The sequence below is a fragment of the Procambarus clarkii genome, chromosome 22 (assembly GCF_040958095.1).
Source record: "Procambarus clarkii isolate CNS0578487 chromosome 22, FALCON_Pclarkii_2.0, whole genome shotgun sequence".
NCBI lineage: Eukaryota > Metazoa > Arthropoda > Malacostraca > Decapoda > Cambaridae > Procambarus > Procambarus clarkii.
Window position 1 is genome coordinate 28,482,273 of NC_091171.1, and position 24,667 is coordinate 28,506,939.

At 46.3% G+C, this 24,667-nt stretch overlaps 1 protein-coding gene across 1 annotated transcript; it reads left to right on the plus strand.

Moving 5' to 3' along the window:
* The first annotated feature begins 348 nt into the window (after positions 1-348).
* LOC123751155 (zonadhesin-like) lies at positions 349-22,670 on the plus strand. Its single transcript, XM_045733255.1, has 2 exons — positions 349-435; positions 21,867-22,670. Exons 1-2 carry the CDS (start codon positions 349-351, stop codon positions 22,668-22,670), a joined length of 891 nt encoding a protein of 296 aa, XP_045589211.1.
* Positions 22,671-24,667: the final 1,997 nt, after the last annotated feature.

Below are 24,667 nucleotides of genomic sequence, written 5' to 3' on the forward strand. Positions count from 1 at the left end.
TTTCTGACTTTGATCAAAACTTTTTTGTTATTGAGGGATTGGGTTCGTGTGGCGTGTTGGTCTGGTCTGGTCTGGTCCAGGTTCGGGCAGCCTGGTCCACGTTAGAGAAGTCTGGTCCGTTTCCCCCCACAAACAATCATCTGCAATTTTACATATTTTTTTACAATGTAAAATAAATGATTTTGCTAAAACGTTGTATAGTTACGATGTGTGTGTTTGCTAGGTCATGCTCGTGGTGATTGGTTTAGGTCCGGGGAAAGTGGTGTAAATCCGGAGAGTCCGGATCATGTCTGCTCCACATCCGGAGAGTCCGGATCATGTCTGCTCCACATCCGGAGAGTCCGGATCATGTCTGCTCCACATCCGGAGAGTCCGGAGAGTTCAGTCCATGTATGGAATTCGGTTTCAGGTCCGTGTGGTATTGCTCATATCCAGGTCAGATGGTCCAGTCAGCCACCAACATTACCCCGCGGCCAGATGTGAACCGTAGTGGTCAGTGGGTCTCGTAGACGGCTGAATGTCTGTCTGTGTGTGTCATGCGTCAGTGAAGGGGCTGGTTGTGATGGCTCACTGAAGAGACTGGTTGTGGTGGTTCAGTGAAGGGACTGGTTATAGTGGCTGAGTGAAGGGGTTCCTTTTAAACCCTGTCGTTTTTACCGACCAAGCAAACTCTACTGTCATAACTGTCCAGAGAACCTTGTTCCCTCAAACGGACGGGTATACCTTGTTGTTTTGACCGTTTTAAGAAACCTGTTGTCTTAACTGTCCAAGAAAACTGTATTGTTCTAACCTTCTGATAAACCCCGTGTTTACCGTCTAAAGGAAACCTTGTTGCTTACTAAAACAAAATAAAAAGTGGAGTTTTGATAACCTTGAGAGGTTACAACGATAATAAATTTATTATTATCTCTCTTGTCTACCAGTGTGACCACGTGTGGGAGATCAAGTTCCTCTCTCTCTCACACACAAGTAAGACTACTCTCTCTCTATCTCTCCCACACAAACAAGACTACTCTCTCTCCCACAAAAACAAGACTATTCTCTCTCCCACACAAGCAAGACTACTCTCTCTCCCACACAAGCAAGACTACTCTCTCTCCCACACATACAAGACTACTCTCTCTCCCACACAAGCAAGACTACTCTCTCTCCCACACAAACAAGACTACTCTCTCCCACACAAGCAAGACTACTCTGTCTCCCACACAAACAAGACTACTCTCTCCCACACAAGCAAGACTACTCTCTCCCACACAAGCAAGACTACTCTCTCCCACACAATTCTGGTCACATATTCCTGGTAAAATTTGATGGAGTAAATTATTTTTTGTAAACATTCCAGAAAATTAATATTGACTTGTCATCACGAATTTTGCGTTGAGAAACGGTGGCAAATTGCTCCGTTCTTGGATATATTGGTACAGCGATTGCCTCTCTTCTTGCAAGTCTAGATTCGATCCCCGATGTTCCTATATTGATTGGGCACCGTTCCTTCACTCCATCCTCATATTATATACCTTTCGTCATGTTAAGTGCAATACAGAGGAACTGGTTTATGTCTTTCTCGAGATAATTACGTTACCTTCTACATTATCAGTGTGTCCGTTATCAAAGAAAGGCAATTGTTAGGAAGATTTCTCTTCCTTATTAATCATATGTATAAAGCCATGAACAGCATGGCAATTACATCAGTACAATTACAGAGGAAATATGGTAGAAGACTAATCTTCAAAATATATATGAGCTAGATATCTGCCCAAGGTCGGGTAGTACATATATATATATATATATATATATATATATATATATATATATATATATATATATATATATATATATATATATATATATACATATATATATATATATATATATATATATATATATATATATATGTATATATATATATATATATATATATATATATATATATATATATATATATATATATATATATATATATATATATATATATATATATATATATATATATATATGACAATGTCAGACCACGGAGGAAAATGAAACAGGAATTTCCTTAAGTACTTTCGTATATTAAATACATCTTCAGAAGGAATCCTTCCTTCTGAAGATGTATTTAATATACGAAAGTACTTAAGGAAATTCCTATTTCATTTTCCTCCGTGGTCTGACATTGTCACATTCTTAATCACGTGTTTATTTTCGTGATATACACACATATATATATATATATATATATATATATATATATATATATATATATATATATATATATATATATATATATATATGTGTGTGTGTGTGTGTGTGTGTGTGTGTGTGTGTGTGTGTGTGTGTGTGTGTGTGTGTGTGTGTGTGTGTGTGTGTGTTGTGACGGAGTTCCCCCCCTTATAATTCTCCCACGCCTGCAGTAAGAGTCATGTCTACTTTTCCCAAGCGTTCTCTACGTTGCAGGCTACAATTTGATATATGGGAGAGAGTGAAGTGTTCTCGGAGAGCCGAGAAATTTGTGAAATAGTAATGTTTTGGCCTGTGGTTTAGGCCCTTTAGGGAGCCAAGATGGCGCTGGCCTCTCTGATCTCCCGCCAAAACCGTGTGACGTCAGTGGCACCGGATTGGTCACCGACAGCAATGTGGCACCGGGAGCCAATGAAAACTTCCCGTAGCAAAAGTGACGTCACGAAGGAAGGGGGTCCGGCCAGCGCGCCGGGCTGGCGCCATCAGTCATACACGACACGTCATAGAGGTCGGACGTGCGACGAGTGGTCCTGTCTGTCGGACAGCTGTTTCCCACTACCGTGGATTTACGCGTCATCGGAAGTTCGCCAGTACTCTGAGAAGTCTTCCCTAGTTCATGTGTTGAACCAGAAGAGGGAATTGACGGTTATTTGAGCAACAAGTGCTCCAGTCAGGTACTGTGCCAGTAGCAGTGAAGCCGTGCAGTGACGTATGTTGACGTCTGTGGCAATTCACCAGTTCGTGACAGCGTAGTGGCTGACAGAGCCACTGGGTAGCTGAGGAAGAGAGGACTATTTGGGGAAACCGGACGACTGTAGCTGAGACATAGGCGACAGCCGTTGCTGGGAGAAGACGACGGCCAGGAGACCGACTCCAACCTTCAAGAAGTCAAGGAGGAGGACGGACCTGCAGTGAGGAGGCACGGAGACGACGCGCTAAACGGTGGGACGACGAGAGGCTCCGGTAGGACACGACGACGTGTAGTGTGGGGGCGTTCCCGACACGAGGACCAGGAGCTACATCTCGACTCTCATCGGAGGATAGGGTGAAGTAGGTGGTTCTAGTTCCCTCCCCCATTCCCCTTTAGTTAGCTATATTATTTGGCTATATTATCTAGCCTGAAGATTTTATATGTCGTGAGCAAGTCTCACCTATGTCATGGTAAAGCACCAGTGTGCTAGACAGTACTATCAAGAGTACTTGTAATATTCATGTTGATTATTGGTGTGTACAGGCACCAGGAACCAGTGATAAATTTACTGTGTTGTGTATATCTTTCTATAGATTTTGATATGAACATATAGTGGTAAATTATATATAAGATTATGCCAGTATTTGGAGGTTAGGCTATGTGCCCAGAAACTATTTATTTTCCATGTATTGATGATTGATTTATATACCATATATATGTCTATGTTCATTCAGTGAATAATCATTTGTGAGTACAGTGAATTATTGCGTTATCGCCCACGAGAGAAAGTACTGAAAACTCCCGTGCTAATATTTCATAATATATTGTTGGATAAATAACAGTGTAAGACCATTACAGTGAATCATTGTAGAATTGATTGTAGAAAAGACTGTTTGAGCCTGAGTACAGTGTAACTAAGTACTTCGGTTTATTTGTGCCAATATCGAGTGTGCGAGTTTCTAGTAATATTGGAGAATTTAACGAAACAGCGAATCTAGAAAACAAGCAAAGTTCGCGCGGAGTGGCCACGCGATCAGCTGGGTTTTGACACTTGATGAGGAGGGGAGAGTGTTGCCCTCTTGCGGTCGCATAATATCCGTGGGAATTACCGGCCGAGTCAGGATCAGCTGATTTATAGATTATTGTGTGGCCTTGTGACATCTTTCATACATTTTAAGTAAAATACAAAACTATCTTAGTGTTTTTATCATCCCCTCCATTGATCTTGTGGCTATACTATACCTGTAAGCATAGAGTGATAACAATAAGTACCTGCCTGATTCCTGATCTTTAAGTGTGACCTTGCCAAGGCTACCACTGAATACACCAGTCCACTGAGGGTGTTACTGGCCACCTTAAACACCAGTTGGCGATCTTGTGTTTAACCGTAGAGCCCTATTGTTGGGGAGGGCACACGACAGTCGAGGTGAACGAGTCGTGTTCTCACTCTTTCTTAATAAGAGGCCGTTAAGATTGACTGGGAGACTCTCCTGGCGTGCAGTGGCGCCGTGAGGATCGAGGGAAGACCCGCAGGGCTACGGTGAGTTACCTTGAGCATAACTATTGCTCACCCCAGAGTAAGGGTAGAGAATAATAGAGAGGGTGAAAACCCCAACATTGGCGACCTCGCCAGGATACAGATCGGAGTAAAGGTTGCAGTGGTACTTGGCAGTGGTGTTAGAGATCAGGTGAAGGTTATCACTCGTAGCACAAGATGGAGGATGATAAAGTAGCGAGGTTTATTGACTCTAGAGACGAACAGGTGCTGGAAGAGTGCACCAAGGCACAGTTACAGGCTATAGCGGATCATTTTGGAATAAAGCTGAAATCTGCCCGAGTTGGTGAAAGAAGACTAGAGATAATGGCTCAGCTAAAGGCTCGAGACGAAGCTTTGGGGGAGGAACGGCCCCAAACACCTGCCAGTGAGGGTGAGCGCCTGAGTATTGGTGGAAGCAGCAGGGGATCCAGCGGCAGCAGGCACAGCATTAAGCTGGAAATAATGAAGCTGCAGCTAGAGGCACAACAGCGCAAAGAAGAGCGAGAAGCACAGCAGCGCAAAGAAGAGCGAGAAGCAGAAGCGCAGCTGAGGAGAGAAGAGGCACAGCAACGCAAAGAAGAGCGAGAAGCACAGATGAAGCGTGAGGAACGAGAAGCACAGCTGCGCCGGGAAGAACAGGAGCGAGAAGCACAGCTGCGCCGGGAAGAACAGGAGCGAGAAGCACAGCTGCGCCGGGAAGAACAGGAGCGAGAAGCACAGACGAAGCGTGAAGAACGAGAAGCACAGCTGCGCCGGGAAGAACAGGAGCGAGAAGCACAGCTGCGCCGGGAAGAACAGGAGCGAGAAGCACAGACGAAGCGTGAGGAACGAGAAGCACAGCTGCGCCGGGAAGAGCAAGAACGAGAAGCACAGCTACGCCGGGAAGAACGAGAGCAAGAAGTTAGGCTGAGACAAATGGAAATAGAAGCCAACCAGGAGGTGGAGCTGAAGCGAGCTGAACTGGGACTAGGTGCCCCTGCCCCGCCACAGGAAGACCGACGAGTGAGGGAACGAGACCTGCCGGTCTTTGTGCCTAGTGAAGCTGAAAGTTTCTTCGATCACTTTGAGAGAGTTGCTGCTATGAAGAGGTGGCCGAGGGCGGAGTGGGCGGAGTTGGTCCAAGGAAGGCTCACAGGGGAAGCTCGCCAAGCCTTCACCATGCTCGACTTCCAAGAATGCACTAACTACGATGCGGTAAAACGAGCTGTGCTCCGTTCCTTTAAGCTCACGCCAGAGTGTTACAGAAAGAGGTTTAGAGAATGTACCCGGTTGCCAGGAAAATCGTATGCGGAGACGGCGAGGGACATTGAAAGAAAGCTCCTTAAGTGGCTGGACTCTGAAGAAGCAAGGTCGGTCGAAGAGGTCAAGGAACTAATGGCCATGGAAAAGTTTATGTCCGTGCTCTCTCCTGAGATCAGGATGAGGGTAAAGGAGGCGGACATAAAGGACCTGAGGGCCGCAGCCGACCGGGCCGACATGCTAGAGGAAGCCCTACGCCCACGCCGAGAGGGACAGAACCGACCACCCGCATACGTCGGAAACGATCGGAGTTATAGAAGGACGGATGGATGGAGGGCAGGAACGAGTTCTCCCAAGTCCCATTTCTCAAGTTGGAACACCCGAGGAACAAAAGGTGCTGTAGAACCGATCAAGAAGAACCATGCGGAGAGCTCGGGAGCTGTTGTTGCGACCAAGGAGTCAACAAGCGGTTCGGGAAAGACACAGGGTGCGACGGCCTCTGGAGGCAGTGCTAAGGCGAGCGGTGGCGGATGGTCTCCGCCGAGGGGCCGCTGCTACAACTGCGGAATACCCGGACACGTCGCGCGGGAATGCAGACGCCCTAAGCAGCGGGGACACGTTGCTTTAGTGATGTTCGAGGACCAGAGGGCCGAGAGAGTGCGGGATGAACCCGCGCTGAGTGGGGAGAAGCAAGTTCACCCATTCGTGTGTCAAGGAACCGTAAGGATGGGGGACGCAGACCCCATCCCTGTGAAGATCTTAAGAGACACTGGGGCCGATTTTACCCTGGTGAGTGAGACCCTGTTCCCCGAGGGTTACGAAAGTACCAGTGTGGGGGTAGCAAGTGTGACCACTGTGGGAGGCCCAGTGAGGATGCCCCTACACCAGGTAACTTTAGATTCCGACTATGGCTGCCAGACCCTAGTGGTGGGAGTCTGTACATCAATGCCCAAGATGGAGGCGCAGGTCATCTTGGGGAATGACGCATGTGGAGGATACGTCCTCCCACATCTCGTGAAAGGCGAAGAGTACATAGAACAATACAGGAAGACAGGCGGAGAGTTGAACGTCTGTGGGGACGAGAAGGGAATCGCACCGGTGGCGTTCCCAGTTTGTGCTGTGATGCCAAGACGACGCGAAGAACAAGGAGGTTGTGGATCTGATGGGGCTGAGGAGACAACTGACAGCCTGAGAATAGATCGCCTCTTCATGGAACCCGGAGAACGAGCGGAGGGCGAAGATAGCCCAAATGGTGAGTTGCAGGTGACCCTTACCAGTTCTCTAGGGGTAGATCGCACTCGTCTTGAACAGTTGCAGCAGGAGGAGTTCCCCGATTTGATTAGTGAGGCCCAAGGAGGACGTGTTGGCCCTGAGAAGGCTACCCATTTTTACCTTCAAGACGGAATGCTGATGAGGCAGTGGAGACCTGTGAGGGTGGAGGCCGGGGAAGAGTCTCTAAGCACGAGGCGCCAGGTAGTGTTGCCGGCCCAGTGCAGAGCGGCCGTGTTGGACCTAGCGCACTCCGTGGACTCTGCAGGCCACCTGGGAGTGACTAAGACGCTGCGACGGATAAGGGATTACTTTTACTGGCCAGGTATGGACGCCGAGGTGAGACGCTATTGTAAGACGTGCTTACCTTGCCAGAGGGCAGGGAAGAGCCAGTCCGCGATACCGAAGGCCCCATTGATCCCTGTTCCGGCGTTTGGGCCTGCTTTCGAGCGTCTGCTAGTTGATGGAGTGGGTCCTTTGCCAAGGACGAGGAAAGGGAACACCTACCTAATGACAATAATGTGTACCTCCACCAGGTTTCCGGAAGCCGTCCCGATGCGACGTTTAACATCGCAAGGAGTAGCCAGCCAACTGCAGCGGTTTTTCTCGTGGGTGGGGATGCCCAAAGAGATCCAAACAGACTGCGCAAGCATTTTTCAGTCGAAGTGGTTCCGACAGACGATGGCAGGATGGGGAGTGACTCAGATTCGATCGTCGCCCTACCGACCGCAGTCGCAGGGGGCGATCGAAAGATTCCACTCCACATTGAAAACTGTGCTGAGAGTGTTCTGCGCAGAACAGGGGGCTGAGTGGGATGAGGCCATATACCCCGCGTTATTTGCCATACGCAACGCGGTGGTAGAGTCACTAGGATTCTCACCATTCCAGCTAGTGTATGGACACGAGGTGAGAAGTCCCCTGTCCATGCTGAGGGAACAATGGACACCGGCAGCAACCGTGGGAACGGTGAACGAATATGTCCAGAAGTTTAAAGAACGTCTCACTCTGGCTAAGGAACTGGCTGGGAAGCACCTGAAGGAGGCGCAGCGTAAGATGTCGGAATGGTACGACAAGAGAGCTACACAGAGGGATTTCCAGGTCGGGTCCCAAGTAATGGTCTTGTGTCCAGGTAAAGGTAGGGTGACCGAGTCACGGTTCGAGGGACCATACCAAGTGCTGCGACGGTTGGGTCCGGTGTCGTACGAAATTGGGAAGTCGAACAGAGCCCGAAAGAAACAGGTGTGTCACGTGGACCGCCTGAAACCCTTCTTCACGGTGGAAGGAGGAACCGCCAGGCAGGAAGGAACGATGACCCGGGAACCCCAGCAAAAGACAGTTCTGTGCGTACAGGTGGACCAAGAACTCCCGGAGGAGGAAAGGAAGTGGTCCAGGGCGGATGGCACCCGTCTCACCAACACTGAGAGTCTGGCAAACATCAAGGACAAGCTGTCACATCTGGAAGGGCAACAGAGAGCGGACCTGACGGACCTACTGAGGAAGAATGCCTCCCTCTTCACCGACGTGCCCCGACGACACCGGAGTGTGACGCACGAGGTGGAGGTGAGGGACGCCAGGCCCGTCAAACAGAGCGCGTACAGGGTGAGCCCAGAGAAGCGAGAGCTGATGAGAAAGGAGGTGGAGTACCTCCTTGAGAACGACCTTGCGGAGCCCAGCAAAAGTGAGTGGAGTTCCCCGTGCCTGTTGGTGAGGAAAAGCGACGGAACATACCGCTTTTGTACAGATTACAGGAGGGTGAACTCCGTCACTGTGGCGGATTCTCACCCCATGCCAAGAGTGAGTGACTGCATTGACCAGGTGGGCAGTGCACGGTATGTATCCAAGGTCGATCTTCTCAAGGGGTACTACCAGATCTCCCTGACTCCTGAGGCCAGGAAGATATCAGCTTTCGCGACTCCTGATGGGCTGTACCAGTACAAGGTGTTGCCCTTCGGCATGAAAAACAGCGGCAGCTGTTTCCAGCGAATGATGAACGAGCTGTTAAGGGGTGCAGTAGGATGCACGGTTTACATCGATGACATCGTCGTGTACGCCGACGATTGGAGGACGCATCTGGAGAGACTAGGGGAATTATTCAGAAGGTTAGAGGAGGCTAACCTGACAGTAAATTTGGCCAAGAGTGAGTTTGGGAAAGCTCACTTAGAGTACCTCGGTTTTGTCATCGGCCAAGGTGAAGTCACTCCAGTTGATAACAAAGTAGCAGCCATAAAGGAATACCCCGTGCCCAAGACGCGCAAGGAGTTGCTCAGGTACCTCGGAATGATAGGGTACTATCGTGGGTTCTGCCGGAATTTCTCCACGGTAGCGCATCCCCTAACCGAGCTACTCTCCAAGAATGTAAGATGGAGATGGGGAGAGGCCTGCCAAGAGTCTTTTGAAAAGACCAAGAAATTGTTGACGGAGGCCCCAGTATTGATATCTCCAGATTTTTCAGCCGGTTTTATCCTGTACGTGGACGCCAGCGACGTTGGAATAGGGGCCATGTTGGCTCAAGAACGGAGTGAAGTGCATAGGCCAGTTGCCTTCTATTCGAAGAAGTTCGTAAAATACCAGCGGGCCTACAGCACCGTTGAGAAGGAGGCATTGGCGCTAGTTATGGCCCTGAAGCACTTTGATGTATACGTGGGAGGAGGGGCGAGACCTGTCCTAGTATTCACCGATCACAACCCTCTCACATTTTTATACAAGATGAAGAATTCCAACCAACGTCTAACTAGGTGGGCGTTGTTACTGCAAGAATACCGGCTGGAGATCAAACACATCAAGGGGAAGGAAAACGTAGTAGCGGACGCCCTATCCCGCATACACTAACGAGACATGACTCTTATTTTAAGGGGAGGGGTATGTGACGGAGTTCCCCCCCTTATAATTCTCCCACGCCTGCAGTAAGAGTCATGTCTACTTTTCCCAAGCGTTCTCTACGTTGCAGGCTACAATTTGATATATGGGAGAGAGTGAAGTGTTCTCGGAGAGCCGAGAAATTTGTGAAATAGTAATGTTTTGGCCTGTGGTTTAGGCCCTTTAGGGAGCCAAGATGGCGCTGGCCTCTCTGATCTCCCGCCAAAACCGTGTGACGTCAGTGGCACCGGATTGGTCACCGACAGCAATGTGGCACCGGGAGCCAATGAAAACTTCCCGTAGCAAAAGTGACGTCACGAAGGAAGGGGGTCCGGCCAGCGCGCCGGGCTGGCGCCATCAGTCATACACGACACGTCATAGAGGTCGGACGTGCGACGAGTGGTCCTGTCTGTCGGACAGCTGTTTCCCACTACCGTGGATTTACGCGTCATCGGAAGTTCGCCAGTACTCTGAGAAGTCTTCCCTAGTTCATGTGTTGAACCAGAAGAGGGAATTGACGGTTATTTGAGCAACAAGTGCTCCAGTCAGGTACTGTGCCAGTAGCAGTGAAGCCGTGCAGTGACGTATGTTGACGTCTGTGGCAATTCACCAGTTCGTGACAGCGTAGTGGCTGACAGAGCCACTGGGTAGCTGAGGAAGAGAGGACTATTTGGGGAAACCGGACGACTGTAGCTGAGACGTAGGCGACAGCCGTTGCTGGGAGAAGACGACGGCCAGGAGACCGACTCCAACCTTCAAGAAGTCAAGGAGGAGGACGGACCTGCAGTGAGGAGGCACGGAGACGACGCGCTAAACGGTGGGACGACGAGAGGCTCCGGTAGGACACGACGACGTGTAGTGTGGGGGCGTTCCCGACACGAGGACCAGGAGCTACATCTCGACTCTCATCGGAGGATAGGGTGAAGTAGGTGGTTCTAGTTCCCTCCCCCATTCCCCTTTAGTTAGCTATATTATTTGGCTATATTATCTAGCCTGAAGATTTTATATGTCGTGAGCAAGTCTCACCTATGTCATGGTAAAGCACCAGTGTGCTAGACAGTACTATCAAGAGTACTTGTAATATTCATGTTGATTATTGGTGTGTACAGGCACCAGGAACCAGTGATAAATTTACTGTGTTGTGTATATCTTTCTATAGATTTTGATATGAACATATAGTGGTAAATTATATATAAGATTATGCCAGTATTTGGAGGTTAGGCTATGTGCCCAGAAACTATTTATTTTCCATGTATTGATGATTGATTTATATACCATATATATGTCTATGTTCATTCAGTGAATAATCATTTGTGAGTACAGTGAATTATTGCGTTATCGCCCACGAGAGAAAGTACTGAAAACTCCCGTGCTAATATTTCATAATATATTGTTGGATAAATAACAGTGTAAGACCATTACAGTGAATCATTGTAGAATTGATTGTAGAAAAGACTGTTTGAGCCTGAGTACAGTGTAACTAAGTACTTCGGTTTATTTGTGCCAATATCGAGTGTGCGAGTTTCTAGTAATATTGGAGAATTTAACGAAACAGCGAATCTAGAAAACAAGCAAAGTTCGCGCGGAGTGGCCACGCGATCAGCTGGGTTTTGACACTTGATGAGGAGGGGAGAGTGTTGCCCTCTTGCGGTCGCATAATATCCGTGGGAATTACCGGCCGAGTCAGGATCAGCTGATTTATAGATTATTGTGTGGCCTTGTGACATCTTTCATACATTTTAAGTAAAATACAAAACTATCTTAGTGTTTTTATCATCCCCTCCATTGATCTTGTGGCTATACTATACCTGTAAGCATAGAGTGATAACAATAAGTACCTGCCTGATTCCTGATCTTTAAGTGTGACCTTGCCAAGGCGTACAGATTCCTGAGCCTATTAGGCTCTATCATATCTACGCTTGAAACTGTGTATGGAGTCAGCCTCCACCACATCACTGCCTAATGCATTCCATTTGTCAACCACTCTGACACTAAAAAAGTTCTTTCTAATATCTCTGTGGCTCATTTGGGCGCTCAGTTTCCACCTGTGTCCCCTTGTGCGTGTGCCCTTTGTGTTAAATAGCCTGTCTTTATCTACCCTATCAATTCCCTTGAGAATCTTGAATGTAGTGATCATGTCCCCCCTAACTCTTCTGTCTTCCAGCGAAGTGAGGTTCAATTCCCGCAGTCTCTCCTCGTAGCTCATACCTCTCAGCTCGGGTACTAGTCTGGTGGCAAATCTTTGAACCTTTTCCAGTTTAGTCTTATCCTTGACTAGATATGGACACCATGCTGGGGCTGCATACTCCAGAATCGGCCTGACATATGTGGTATACAAAGTTCTGAATGATTCTTTACACAAATTTCTGATTGCCGTTCGTATGTTGGCCAGCCTGGCATATGCCGCTGATGTTATCCTCTTGATATGTGCTGCAGGAGACAGGTCTGGCGTGATATCAACTCCCAAGTCTTTTTCTTTCTCTGACTCCTGAAGGATTTCCTCTCCCAGATGATACCTTGTATTTGGCGTCCTTCTCCCTACACCTATCTTCATTACATTACATTTGGTTGGGTTGAACTCTAACAACCACTTGTTCAACCATTCCTTCAGTTTGTCTAGGTCTTCTTGAAGCCTCAAACAGTCCTCTGCTGTCTTAATCCTTCTCATAATTTTGGCATCGTCCGCAAACATTGAGAGAAATGAATCTATACCCTCCGGGAGATCATTTACATATATCAGAAACAAGATAGGACCGAGTACAGAGCCCTGTGGGACTCCACTGGTGACTTCACGCCAATCAGAGGTCTCACCCCTCACCGTAACTCTCTGCTCCCTATTGCTTAGATACTCCCTTATCCACTGGAGCACCTTACCAGCTACACGTGCCTGTCTCTCCAGCTTATGTACCAGCCTCTTATGCGGTACTGTGTCAAAGGCTTTCCGACAATCCAAGAAAATGCAGTCCGCCCAGCCCTCTCTTTCTTGCTTAATCTGTGTCACCTGGTCATAGAATTCTATTAAGCCAGTCAGGCAAGATTTACCTGAACCCTGAACCTGTGTGTGTGTGTGTGTGTGTGTGTGTGTGTGTGTGTGTGTGTGTGTGTGTGTGTGTGTGTGTGTGTGTGTGTGTGTGTGTGTGTGTGTGTGTGTGTGTGTGTGTGTGTGTGTGTGTGTGTGTGTGTGTGTGTGTGTGTGTGTGTGTGTGTGTGTGTGTGTGTGTGTGTGTGTGTGTGTGTGTGTGTGTGTGTGTGTGTGTGTGTGTGTGTGTGTGTGTGTGTGTGTGTGTGTGTGTGTGTGTGTGTGTGTGTGTGTGTGTGTGTGTGTGTGTGTGTGTGTGTGTGGTGTGTGTGTGTGTGTGTGTGTGTGTGTGTGTGTGTGTGTGTGTGTGTGTGTGTGTGTGTGTGTGTGTGTGTGTGTGTGTGTGTGTGTGTGTGTGTGTGTGTGTGTGTGTGTGTGTGTGTGTGTGTGTGTGTGTGTGTGTGTGTGTGTGTGTGTGTGTGTGTGTGTGTGTGTGTGTGTGTGTGTGTGTGTGTGTGTGTGTGTGTGTGTGTGTGTGTGTGTGTGTGTGTGTGTGTGTGTGTGTGTGTGTGTGTGTGTGTGTGTGTGTGTGTGTGTGTGTGTGTGTGTGTGTGTGTGTGTGTGTGTGTGTGTGTGTGTGTGTGTGTGTGTGTGTGTGTGTGTGTGTGTGTGTGTGTGTGTGTGTGTGTGTGTGTGTGTGTGTGTGTGTGTGTGTGTGTGTGTGTGTGTGTGTGTGTGTGTGTGTGTGTGTGTGTGTGTGTGTGTGTGTGTGTGTGTGTGTGTGTGTGTGTGTGTGTGTGTGTGTGTGTGTGTGTGTGTGTGTGTGTGTGTGTGTGTGTGTGTGTGTGTGTGTGTGTGTGTGTGTGTGTGTGTGTGTGTGTGTGTGTGTGTGTGTGTGTGTGTGTGTGTGTGTGTGTGTGTGTGTGTGTGTGTGTGTGTGTGTGTGTGTGTGTGTGTGTGTGTGTGTGTGTGTGTGTGTGTGTGTGTGTGTGTGTGTGTGTGTGTGTGTGTGTGTGTGTGTGTGTGTGTGTGTGTGTGTGTGTGTGTGTGTGTGTGTGTGTGTGTGTGTGTGTGTGTGTGTGTGTGTGTGTGTGTGTGTGTGTGTGTGTGTGTGTGTGTGTGTGTGTGTGTGTGTGTGTGTGTGTGTGTGTGTGTGTGTGTGTGTGTGTGTGTGTACTCACCTATTTGTACTCACCTATTTGTGCTTGCGGGGGTTGAGCTTTGGCTCTTTGGTCCCGCCTCTCAACTGTCAATCAAGTGGTGTACAGATTCCTGAGCCTACTGGGCTCTATCATATCTACATTTAAAACTGTGTATGGAGTCAGCCTCCACCACATCACTGCCTAATGCATTCCATCCGTTAACTACTCTGACACTGAAAAAGTTCCTTCTAACGTCTCTGTGGCTCATGTGGGTACTCAGTTTCCACCTGTGTCCCCTTGTTCGCGTCCCACCAGTGTTGAATAGTTTATCCTTGTTTACCCGGTCGATTCCTCTGAGGATTTTGTAGGTTGTGATCATGTCTCCCCTTACTCTTCTGTCTTCCAGTGTCGGAAGGTGCATTTCCCGCAGCCTTTCCTCGTAACTCATGCCTCTTAGTTCTGGGACTAGTCTAGTGGCATACCTTTGGACTTTTTCCAGCTTTGTCTTGTGCTTGACAAGATACGGGCTCCATGCTGGGGCCGCATACTCCAGGATTGGTCTTACATATGTGGTGTACAAGATTCTGAATGATTCCTTACACAGGTTCCTGAACGCTGTTCTGATGTTAGCCAGCCTCGCACATGCCGCAGACGTTATTCTTTTTATGTGGGCTTCAGGAGGCAGGTTTGGTGTGATATCAACTCCTAGATCTTTCTCTGTCTGTTTCATTGAGTACTTCATCTCCTATTCTGTATCCTGTGTCTGGCCTCCTGTTTCCACTGCCTAGTTTCATTACTTTGCATTTACTCAGGTTGAACTTCAACAGCCATTTGTTGGACCATTCACTCAGTCTGTCTAGGTCATCTTGTAGCCTCCTACTATCGTCCTCAGTTTCAATCCTCCTCATAATTTTTGCATCATCGGCAAACATTGAGAGAAACGATTCTATACCCTCTGGGAGATCATTTACATATATCAGAAACAGTATAGGTCCAAGGACTGACCCCTGCGGTACTCCACTCGTAACGTCTCGCCAATCTGAGACCTCACCCCTCACACTGACTCGCTGTCTCCTGTTACTTAGGTACTCCTTTATCCAACGGAGTACCTTCCCTTTCACTCCAGCCTGCATCTCCAGTTTTTTCACTAGCCTCTTGTGTGGCATTGTATCAAAGGCTTTCTAACAATCCAAACATGCAGTCTGCCCACCCTTCTCTTTCTTGCCTTATTTTTGTTGCCTGGTCGTAGAATTCAAGTAACCCAGTGAGGCAGGACCTGCCATCCCTGAATCCATGTTGATGCTGTGTTACAAAGTTCTTTCGCTCCAGGTGCTCCACTAGCTTTCTTCGCACAATCTTCTCCATCATCTTGCATGGTATGCAGGTTAGGGACACTGGCCTGTAATTCAGTGCCTCTATCCCTTTTCTTGTATATCGGGACTACGTTAGCTGCTTTCCGAATTTCTGGCAGTTCCCCTGTTGCCAGTTATTTGTTATAAACTATGGAGAGCGGGAGGCACAGTTCTTCTGCTCCTTCCTTTAGTATCCAAGGGGAGATTCCATCTGGGCCTATAGCCTTTGTCACATCCAACTCTAGTAAACGCTTCCTTACTTCCCCGCTGGTAATCTCAAACTCTTCCAGTGGTTCCTGGTTAGCTATTCCCTCTCGTATCTCTGGGATTTCTCCTTGCTCTAAGGTGAAGACCTCTTGGAATTTCCTATTCAGTTCCTCACACACTTCCTTGTCGTTTGTAGTGAATCCTTCTGCCCCTATCCTTAATTTCAAAACCTGTTGTGTGTGTGTGTGTGTGTATGTGTGTGAGTGTGTGTGTGTGTGTGTGTGAGTGTGTGTGTGTGTGTGTGTGTGTGTGTGTGAGTGTGTGTGTGTGTGTGTATGTGTGTGTGTGTGTGTGTGTGTGTGTGTGTGTGTGTGTGTGTGTGTGTGTGTGTGTGTGTGTGTGTGTGTGTGTGTGTGTGTGTGTGTGTGTGTGTGTGTGTGTGTGTGTGTGTGTGTGTGTGTGTGTGTGTGTGTGTGTGTGTGTGTGTGTGTGTGTGTGTGTGTGTGTGTGTACTACACCAGCAACTTTCCCTGTCCCTCAGTCCTCCCCACCATTCTCTCCTCACCCGTCCCCTCGTTCTCTCCACCATCCCCTCTTCCTTACCACCATGCTCCACTTCCCTGTCCCTTTGTCCTCCCCACCATTTTCCATTCCCCCATCCCCTCGTCCCCACCATCCCAAACTCCCACCTCCCTTGTGCCCTCGTCATCCCCACCATTCCCCCACTCCCTCGTCCGATGCCTTCCCAAATGGTCTGATGTTCCCACCAGGAAATTGGGAACATCAAGTGATCTGATGTTCCCATCACTGAAATATAAGAAAAACAGTTAAAAAATGAAATGAAAATATGAAAAAATAAAAAAACAAACCATGCTCACAAAATGAATGGTATGGTAAACAACACAGCTCAATTCAAACGCAATTCACACAAAATAATTAAAACAATTAAAATAAATCCAAATCTATGAAAAATCAATTTATCAATGCAATCAGAAACTTTGAAGTGGAATTGTAACATATTTAGTATAGGATGTGTGTTGCTCTTACATGCAACAGATGGCGCTGTTTGTCAAGAAAAACATAGTTTTACCTGTCACAGGTGTGGCACCTATACCTATTCTTACGAAATGAACCGTATGGTAAACAACACAGCTCAATTCCAACACAATGTTGTTTTGTTTTAATAAACAACACAGAAATCATCGATAGATACAGCGATAGCAGGCGGCTTAACATCTGTGAGGCACTACATATCAAAAAGTCATCACCAGCAATCAACAGCCAATTAATGCACAACTATATTCTACCCACTTTTAAACTCCGTACCAATATAGAAGCATCAAGAGGAAGTATGGGCCAATAGACCCTTTACAGTTACTTCCATTCTTTCCTCTCATTTATCCAATTTATACCCATTGCCCCGTGTTCTGTCTTGTGTTGATCAAAAGTTTGTTCACCTCATCCAAAACTGTTGCAACATATCACCTCACCCAAATGCGAGTATATAAGACAAGCTGTTCAATGTTAACATTGTAAGTAAAACTCTGTTTTCAGGTTACAGTTGTGTGTGTGTAAATTAAAGTCTTTGAAAATGTAATAAGTTATTACGAAACGCGTTCAAGCGTCGCGTCAGACTAGAAATAAAAAGGAATTTTGAAGAATTGATTTTTCCATTACCATCGACAGTAAAAAGAAACATAAGAAATATTGAGAAAATTCGTGTTAGAATTATTAATCTTACTTTTTCGGTCATATTTAACAACATATGTTTACAAGAAAGACTGCTACCAAAATATACTAATATATATATAAATATATGTATATTTGGTGCATGTATGCCTGGGAACCATTCAGGCTTGTTCGCATTTGTGTTCCTCACGTGTGCCCCAAAGAATAAGGTGATTTGATAAAATAGCATGCCCAAGATTACCATCAGAGTGCCGGCGGGCTGATGGGCAAATAGCCTCGGCTACCATCAGCTTTTGTCCGGTCGTGATGGTCGAGTGGATAAGGTGCCCTGTACACCAGTTGCAAAGTGCACCTGGTAGTATGGGTTCGAGTCACTTCTGGGGTGTGAGTTTTCAGTTATATATATATATATATATATATATATATATATATATATATATATATATATATATATATATATATATATATATATATATATATATATATATATATATATTTAAAATACGTGAAAAGGTACTGCGGTAATACCCAGCAGATGTAGTTTGCTTCAATGTAACATAAAGACATAATTTAAATAAAAGACAGCATTTGACTTTTGCGGTGTAAATATGACAGACAAGAATTAAAGTATCAGAAAAATACTCAAGAAAAATATAAACACTTTTAATATAATTAAAAATAATTACCTTCAATGCAAGACATACAGCTTGGCGTGTTCACGGAATCAATAAGAAACATTAATGAAAATGAACTCTACACTCGGAAAGAAATTGAAGCAATTTATATACTAACAAGGAGGCTACAGATAGAGTTACCACAACGTCACAACCTGGGGAATGATCACAGGTCAGTGACAGCTCGAGATGTTGACCCTTGAGAGCACCTGAAGAGACTAAATTGGGACACTGGTTGATGTTGTTGTTTAAGATTCAGCTACCGGGAACAAAATGTTCCAAATAGCACGGGCTATGGTGAACCCGTAGTGGACTTACCTGGCACAGGAACGGGGTTGTAACTGTGGAACACCCGTTGTTGTAGATTCAGCTACTCGGAACAAGTTCCAAGGAGCACAGGCTATGGTGAGCCTTTATCTTACCTGGCACAGGAGCGGGGCAAGTAGCACGGGCTATGGTGAGCCAGTAGTGGACTTACCTGGCACAGGAGCGGTGCTGTGTGGGACACCCGGGCCACTGGTATTTATTTACGTCCAATGACGTCACGTGTCTGTCAACGGTGGGATCGACAGAAAGCTTGCAGCTATAATATCACTTTACCAGGTGCGCAAGGCAGTTGACAGGCGTCTCACGCTCAGGTGATTTTATATTCACTTTATAGACACTTTATAGATACTTTATAGACATTTTTAGACGCTCAAGTATATACATCTTGAATGATGTTCACCATGTCATACATGTAATTGGAGGAAGCAGGTTATACTCGGCAATGAAGGGTAATTACGGGACAATATATATATTATCAGGGAGTTCTCGACAATTTATCAGAGGTATAAATACAATGACAGATTTGTGGAACATTTCAACAGCAGGGTTCTTAGCGCGGGCGAAGTTTGTCACCACTGCATTTCCAAGCTCCTGGGATTAAGGGGAGTTTGGAAACTGTAATTACGAGAGTGTGTTAAGCCGTGCAGCCAGAGCTGTGATTAAATCAAGTGAAGCTGTGATTATCTTACGATTGACCAACAGTTAGCACAGACAGGATTCATCAAGTATTTACGTAACCACTTACGAAACCTCTACATCTTAACTCAAGCATAGCAGCTTTGTTTATATTTATTCAGCAATTTATCAGCTCTGAAGCACTAAGAGGTTGTTTATAACAATAATAACTTTGGGTTGAGAAATCCCAGAGCTCGTAAACTGCTTAATAAATTAAAACAGAGCTGCTAAGATTAGGGAATTATGTACATAGCTCGTAAGTAGATCGAAATTCTTCATGAATCCTGGTCCAGTTTTTTTTTCAAGTTTCTCATATAAATATATATATATATATATATATATATATATATATATATATATATATATATATATATATATATATATATATATATATATATATATATATATATACACACATATTCTCCTCCCTCCGTGCCCATGAATGACATACACTCTGGCAACAAACTAAGGAGCAAGGGACCGTACTGTGGAGTAAAGTCACACCACCAACATGGAACCAACATTCTGGAGAATATGCGACCCCACATACACGATTTAAACCCTTGTAACTTACTAAGTCTGTGGACTGCATCATGACATGTCCAGGGAACCTTGGCGCTAGCCGGCCACGCCAGGCAGGGCTTGAGCGTTGTGTAGGAATACTGAGCCAAGAAACTGACGTGGAAATTTAACCACATAACGTAAAGAAATTTTATATATATATATATGTTTTTATTTTGTTTTAATGCTATATTCATCTCTCAAGTGACTCGGGTAATTTGTGGGTGGTTGGCTACATTTACCAGGTTCTGAGTAGCCGAGGGAATTAGAAACATATGTCATTAATTACTACCTAAAGTTCCCTGGATAGTATCTTAACAGACATATTGTTATGACGTCCAGAAAGCTGAGTGTATCTGTCTGTTGGCGGGAGCTGTGGAGTGTGGTTGTCACCTGAATGTTCTTGAGACTCTGACATGTGTCAAGAACATACTTGACACATTCTTGAAATATATGTGACCTATATTGTCAAACTTCTGGAATTGTTTGATAGTTGAAGGTCACTTCTTTCTCCATTAGGACTCTAGTGGAGACTGACACCGAAAAGTGAATGAACTGGTGGTAACGAGAAGTGTGTCGGGATTTCTCTCTCTCTCTCTCTCTCTCTCTCTCTCTCTCTCTCTCTCTCTCTCTCTCTCTCTCTCTCTCTCTCTCTCTCTCTCTCTCTCTCTCTCTCTCTCTCTCTCTCTCTCTCTCTCTCTCTCTCTCTCTCTCTCTCTCTCTCTCTCTCCCTCTCCCTCTCCCTCTCCCTCTCCCTCTCTCTCTCTCTCTCTCTCTCTCTCTCTCTCTCTCTCTCTCCCTCTCCCTCTCCCTCTCCCTCTCTCTCTCTCTCTCTCTCTCTCTCTCTCTCTCTCTCTCTCTCTCTCTCTCTCTCTCTCTCTCTCTCTCTCTCTCTCTCTCTTGACCTAAGATGTTAGAGTGCCTTGTACTGGGTCTGTGGTGAGCCTCTTGTTGAATCACTTGTTATATTATATATGTATTTGTTGTATTTGTAATTTGTAAAATATTTGTAATATATGTTATATATGTATTTGTGTACATGAATGTATATACAGTTCAAGTGTATGAAATATTAACAATTGTGTAACTAGTTTCACAACATTGTCACTTGCTGAGCTAAACGAACTCTGGGGTTCAGTTCCTGAGCCCAATATGTGCCTCTGTAACCGTTTCCACCGCCGCCCACGGGAAAGGTATGGGGTACATAATATAGAAATCAAATTAAATCACAACACCCTTGGAGCCCTATAGGGTGTTGTGATAATTGTGAGAAAGCACTAAGCCTGTATGAGTATCTATCACTTGGAAGAGATCCGGGGAGAGGATAGGTGCTGAAGTAGGAGTGTTGGAACAGGCCAAACTACTTTGACCATCGGGGAATTGAACGCTCTTGGTGTTGCTTTCCCGACCGGTTCAAATGAATTAACTCCTCTGACTTGGTAAATGTTATATGAGCTCGGTGTCTCTGTCTCAGGCCATTTGAACTTCCACGCAACGGCGGATTTCAAATGGTGGTAAATGCCTTGCTATACACGGGGAACCAAGACATGAATTATGTACTGGACGAACGTAAGCGTCCCTGGAACAATGTTGTCTAAATACCAGTGAGATCCAAAGCAATGATTATTTCCTCTTATGGACCATCCCATATCTATACAAAGTTAATTATTGCTGTATGAGACTTACAGTAGTATTAATCCCGGGAATTATAATTGCCACAGCAACGCAAAAACTCAACAGGTACATTTTAAATGGGAGGGCAGGAGAAACCTGGACACCAGCATCCCTAGATTAGACAATGCTCGGTTTCTCTCGTGCGTGTTGCCTCGTCATTGTGATACTGGAGCCATTTCAAGAAATTGGCAGTGTGAGTTACACCAGAAAAAAGTTTGTAGACCTAGTGTGTCTGACGTTAGGAAAGTAGAAATTCAGGGAGGTGTATTTACCCTCAGTGGTAAAGAAGCCGCCCCGCAGAGACAGACTGGAGGTGCACATAAAGCGTTTATCCGCTCATAAGATGATACATAAGTGTCAACCTTTTATGTATCACCTTAAGGCGCGAGAAGGGTCGCAATGTTGAGACCGATATCGTCTATTGGCTTCATATTCTGCCTGCTACTAATTGGGCTCACGTGGAAGTCTACTGCACTATTATTTACGAATGTTTGGACTAGACTGTGCAAGTCTCTGCAATTAAAAAACAAAATGTCTTGAGATGTGTTAATAATGGCCACAAACAGTTTTCACATCGCTCCTGTAATAATGATCTTATTAAAGCCTGTAGTTACTGACTAATTGATAGAAACACTAAATGAGAAATTCCGTCACTTGAAGCTGCCTTCCCTGGCAGCCTGTGAAACTGGTATACCTATGAAACACAGGCTGAGTACGTAACACTGTGCCACCAGACCGACTGTGCCACCAGACCGACTGTGCCACCAGACCGACTGTGCCACCAGACCGACTGTGCCACCAGGCCGACTGTGCCACCAGGCCGACTGTGCCACCAGGCCGACTGTACCACCAGGCCGACTGTGCCACCAGGCCGACTGTGCCACCAGGCCGACTGTTCCACCAGACCGCCTGTGCCACCAGACCGACTGTGCCACCAGGCCGACTGTGCCACCAGGCCGACTGTGCCACCAGGCCGACTGTACCACCAGGCCGACTGTGCCACCAGGCCGACTGTGCCACCAGGCCGACTGTGCCACCAGACCGACTGTGCCACCAGGCCGACTGTGCCACCAGACCGACTGTGCCACCAGGCCGACTGTACCACCAGACCGACTGTGCCACCAGGCCGACTGTGCCACCAGGCCGACTGTGCCACCAGACCGACTGTGCCACCAGGCCGACTGTGCCACCAGACCGACTGTGCCACCAGACCGCCTGTGACACCAGACCGACTGTGCCACCAGGCCGACTGTGCCACCAGGCCGACTGTGCCACCAGACCGACTGTGCCACCAGGCCGACTGTGCCACCAGGCCGACTGTGCCACCAGGCCGACTGTGCCCCCAGGCCGACTATTCCACCAGACCGCCTGTGCCACCAGACCGACTGTTCCACCAGGCCGACTGTTCCACCTGGCTGACTGTGCCACCAGGCCGACTGTTCCACCAGGCCGACTATTCCACCAGACCGACTGTGCCACCAGACCGACTGTGCCACCAGACCGACTGTTCCACCAGGCCGACTGTTCCACCAGGCTGACTGTGCCACCAGGCCGACTGTTCCACCAGGCTGACTGTTCCACCAGGCCGACTGTTCCACCAGGCTGACTGTGCCACCAGGCCGACTGTGCCACCACGATAGAACAATAATCACGACGTTTGTTTAAACTACATGGTCCTGCTTCATAGTCTATTCAAAGGACATTGGGCACATTGTTGTTTGAATGACGCAAGTTCAGTAGAGGTTAGGTCACCCCACTCTTAGGTGGGATGAGAAGACTTTTCAACTGGATTTTTTCGAGTGTTGAGACAAGAGTGTGAGTTCTGCACCAAGCAGCCAAAGCATGAACCATACACCAAAGACGACCTGGACAAACTGCAGGAATGGTGTAGAAAGTGGCTTCTAATGTTTAACTCAAGTAAGTGTAAAGTAATGAAATTAATAGAAGGACGAACACAAGATACCATCTGGGAGGTGAAATTCTGCAAGAGTCAAATAGGGAGAAAGATCTGGGGGTTGATATTACAGCGAACCTGTCCCCAGAGGCCCATATCAAATGAATATCATCAGCGGCATATGCTTGATTGGCCAACATCAGAACTGCCTTCAGAAACTTGAGTAATGAATCATCCGAAATTTTGTATACCACATATATCAGACCATTCCTAGAGTATGCAGCTCCAGTCTGGAGTCCATACCTAGTTAAAGACAAGACAAAGATAGAGAAGATTCAGAGGTATGCCAACAGACTGCTCCCAGAGATGAGAGGTATGAGTTACGAGGAAAGGCTACGGGAATTAAACCTCACATCCTTGTAAGACAGAAGAGCAAAGGGAGATATGACCACCACTTACAAAATTTGCAGAGGAATTGACAGGCTGTACAAAGACAAACTATTTAGCATTGGCGGATCTCGAACAAGGGGACACAGGTGTAAGCTTAGTACCTAAATGAGCCACAGAGTCATTAGATTTTTTTTCAGTGTCGGAGTGATTTGCTCCGACATTCAGCAGCTATTCTCATAGCTCATGGTAAACCTTGCATCCGAACAAATGGAATGCATTCGGCAGTGATGTGGTGGAGGCTAACTCCATACACAGTTTCAAATGCAGATATGAAGGAGCCCAATAGGCTGAAGAAGCTGTACATTACTTAATTGACAGTTGACAGGCGGGACCAAAGAACCGAAGCTCAACCCCCGCCAGCACAGCTAGGTGAATACAACTAGGTGAGTACCAAACAGCCAGACAAGATGAACCATACACCAAGCAGCCAAGCACAACGTCGCACTCACTTGGCTACCAAAGCCTCTATAATTAACCTTGGAGTCCAATAGAGCATTTCTGTCCAGCTTCGCAGATAATTAAGTTGAGACAAGCGCAGCAGAGAGATTATTATCAGGATAAATATATTGTCTATTGTCAAATCTTTTCTAAATTCAGTCTCCGTGGTGTAGTGGTAAGACACTCGCCTGGCGTTCCGCGAGCGCTATGTCATGGGTTCGTATCCTGGCCGGGGAGGATTTACTGGGCGCAATTCCTTAACTGTAGCCTCTGTTTAACGCAACAGTAAAATGTGTACTTGGATGAAAAAACGATTCTTCGCGGCAGGGGATCGTATTCCAGGGACTTGCCCGAAACGCTACGCGTACTAGTGGCTGTACAAGAATGTAACAACTCTTGTATATATCTCAAAAAAAAAAAAAAAAAAAAAAAAAAAAAAAAAAAAAAAAAAAAAAAAAAAAAAAAAAAAAAAAAAAAATTGTTTGATATCTTTATATTGTTCTGCATGTCATTAAATATTAAATAACCATTAACACTAAAACTCTCTTTTAGAGAGTTTTTTTGCTAAAACTGTCACGAAAGGAACTTCAAACATTAATGACTACGGCTAAATAAGAAATATACCATTCTGCATCTGTAGATATTATTGTACAGCAGCTATTTACACTGCGAAAAGTCACTAACATAAATTTGGTTAAACAAGGATATATTTGTCCTTCACCAGTGGGTACAGGAGTCCTGTTAGCAGGCCAG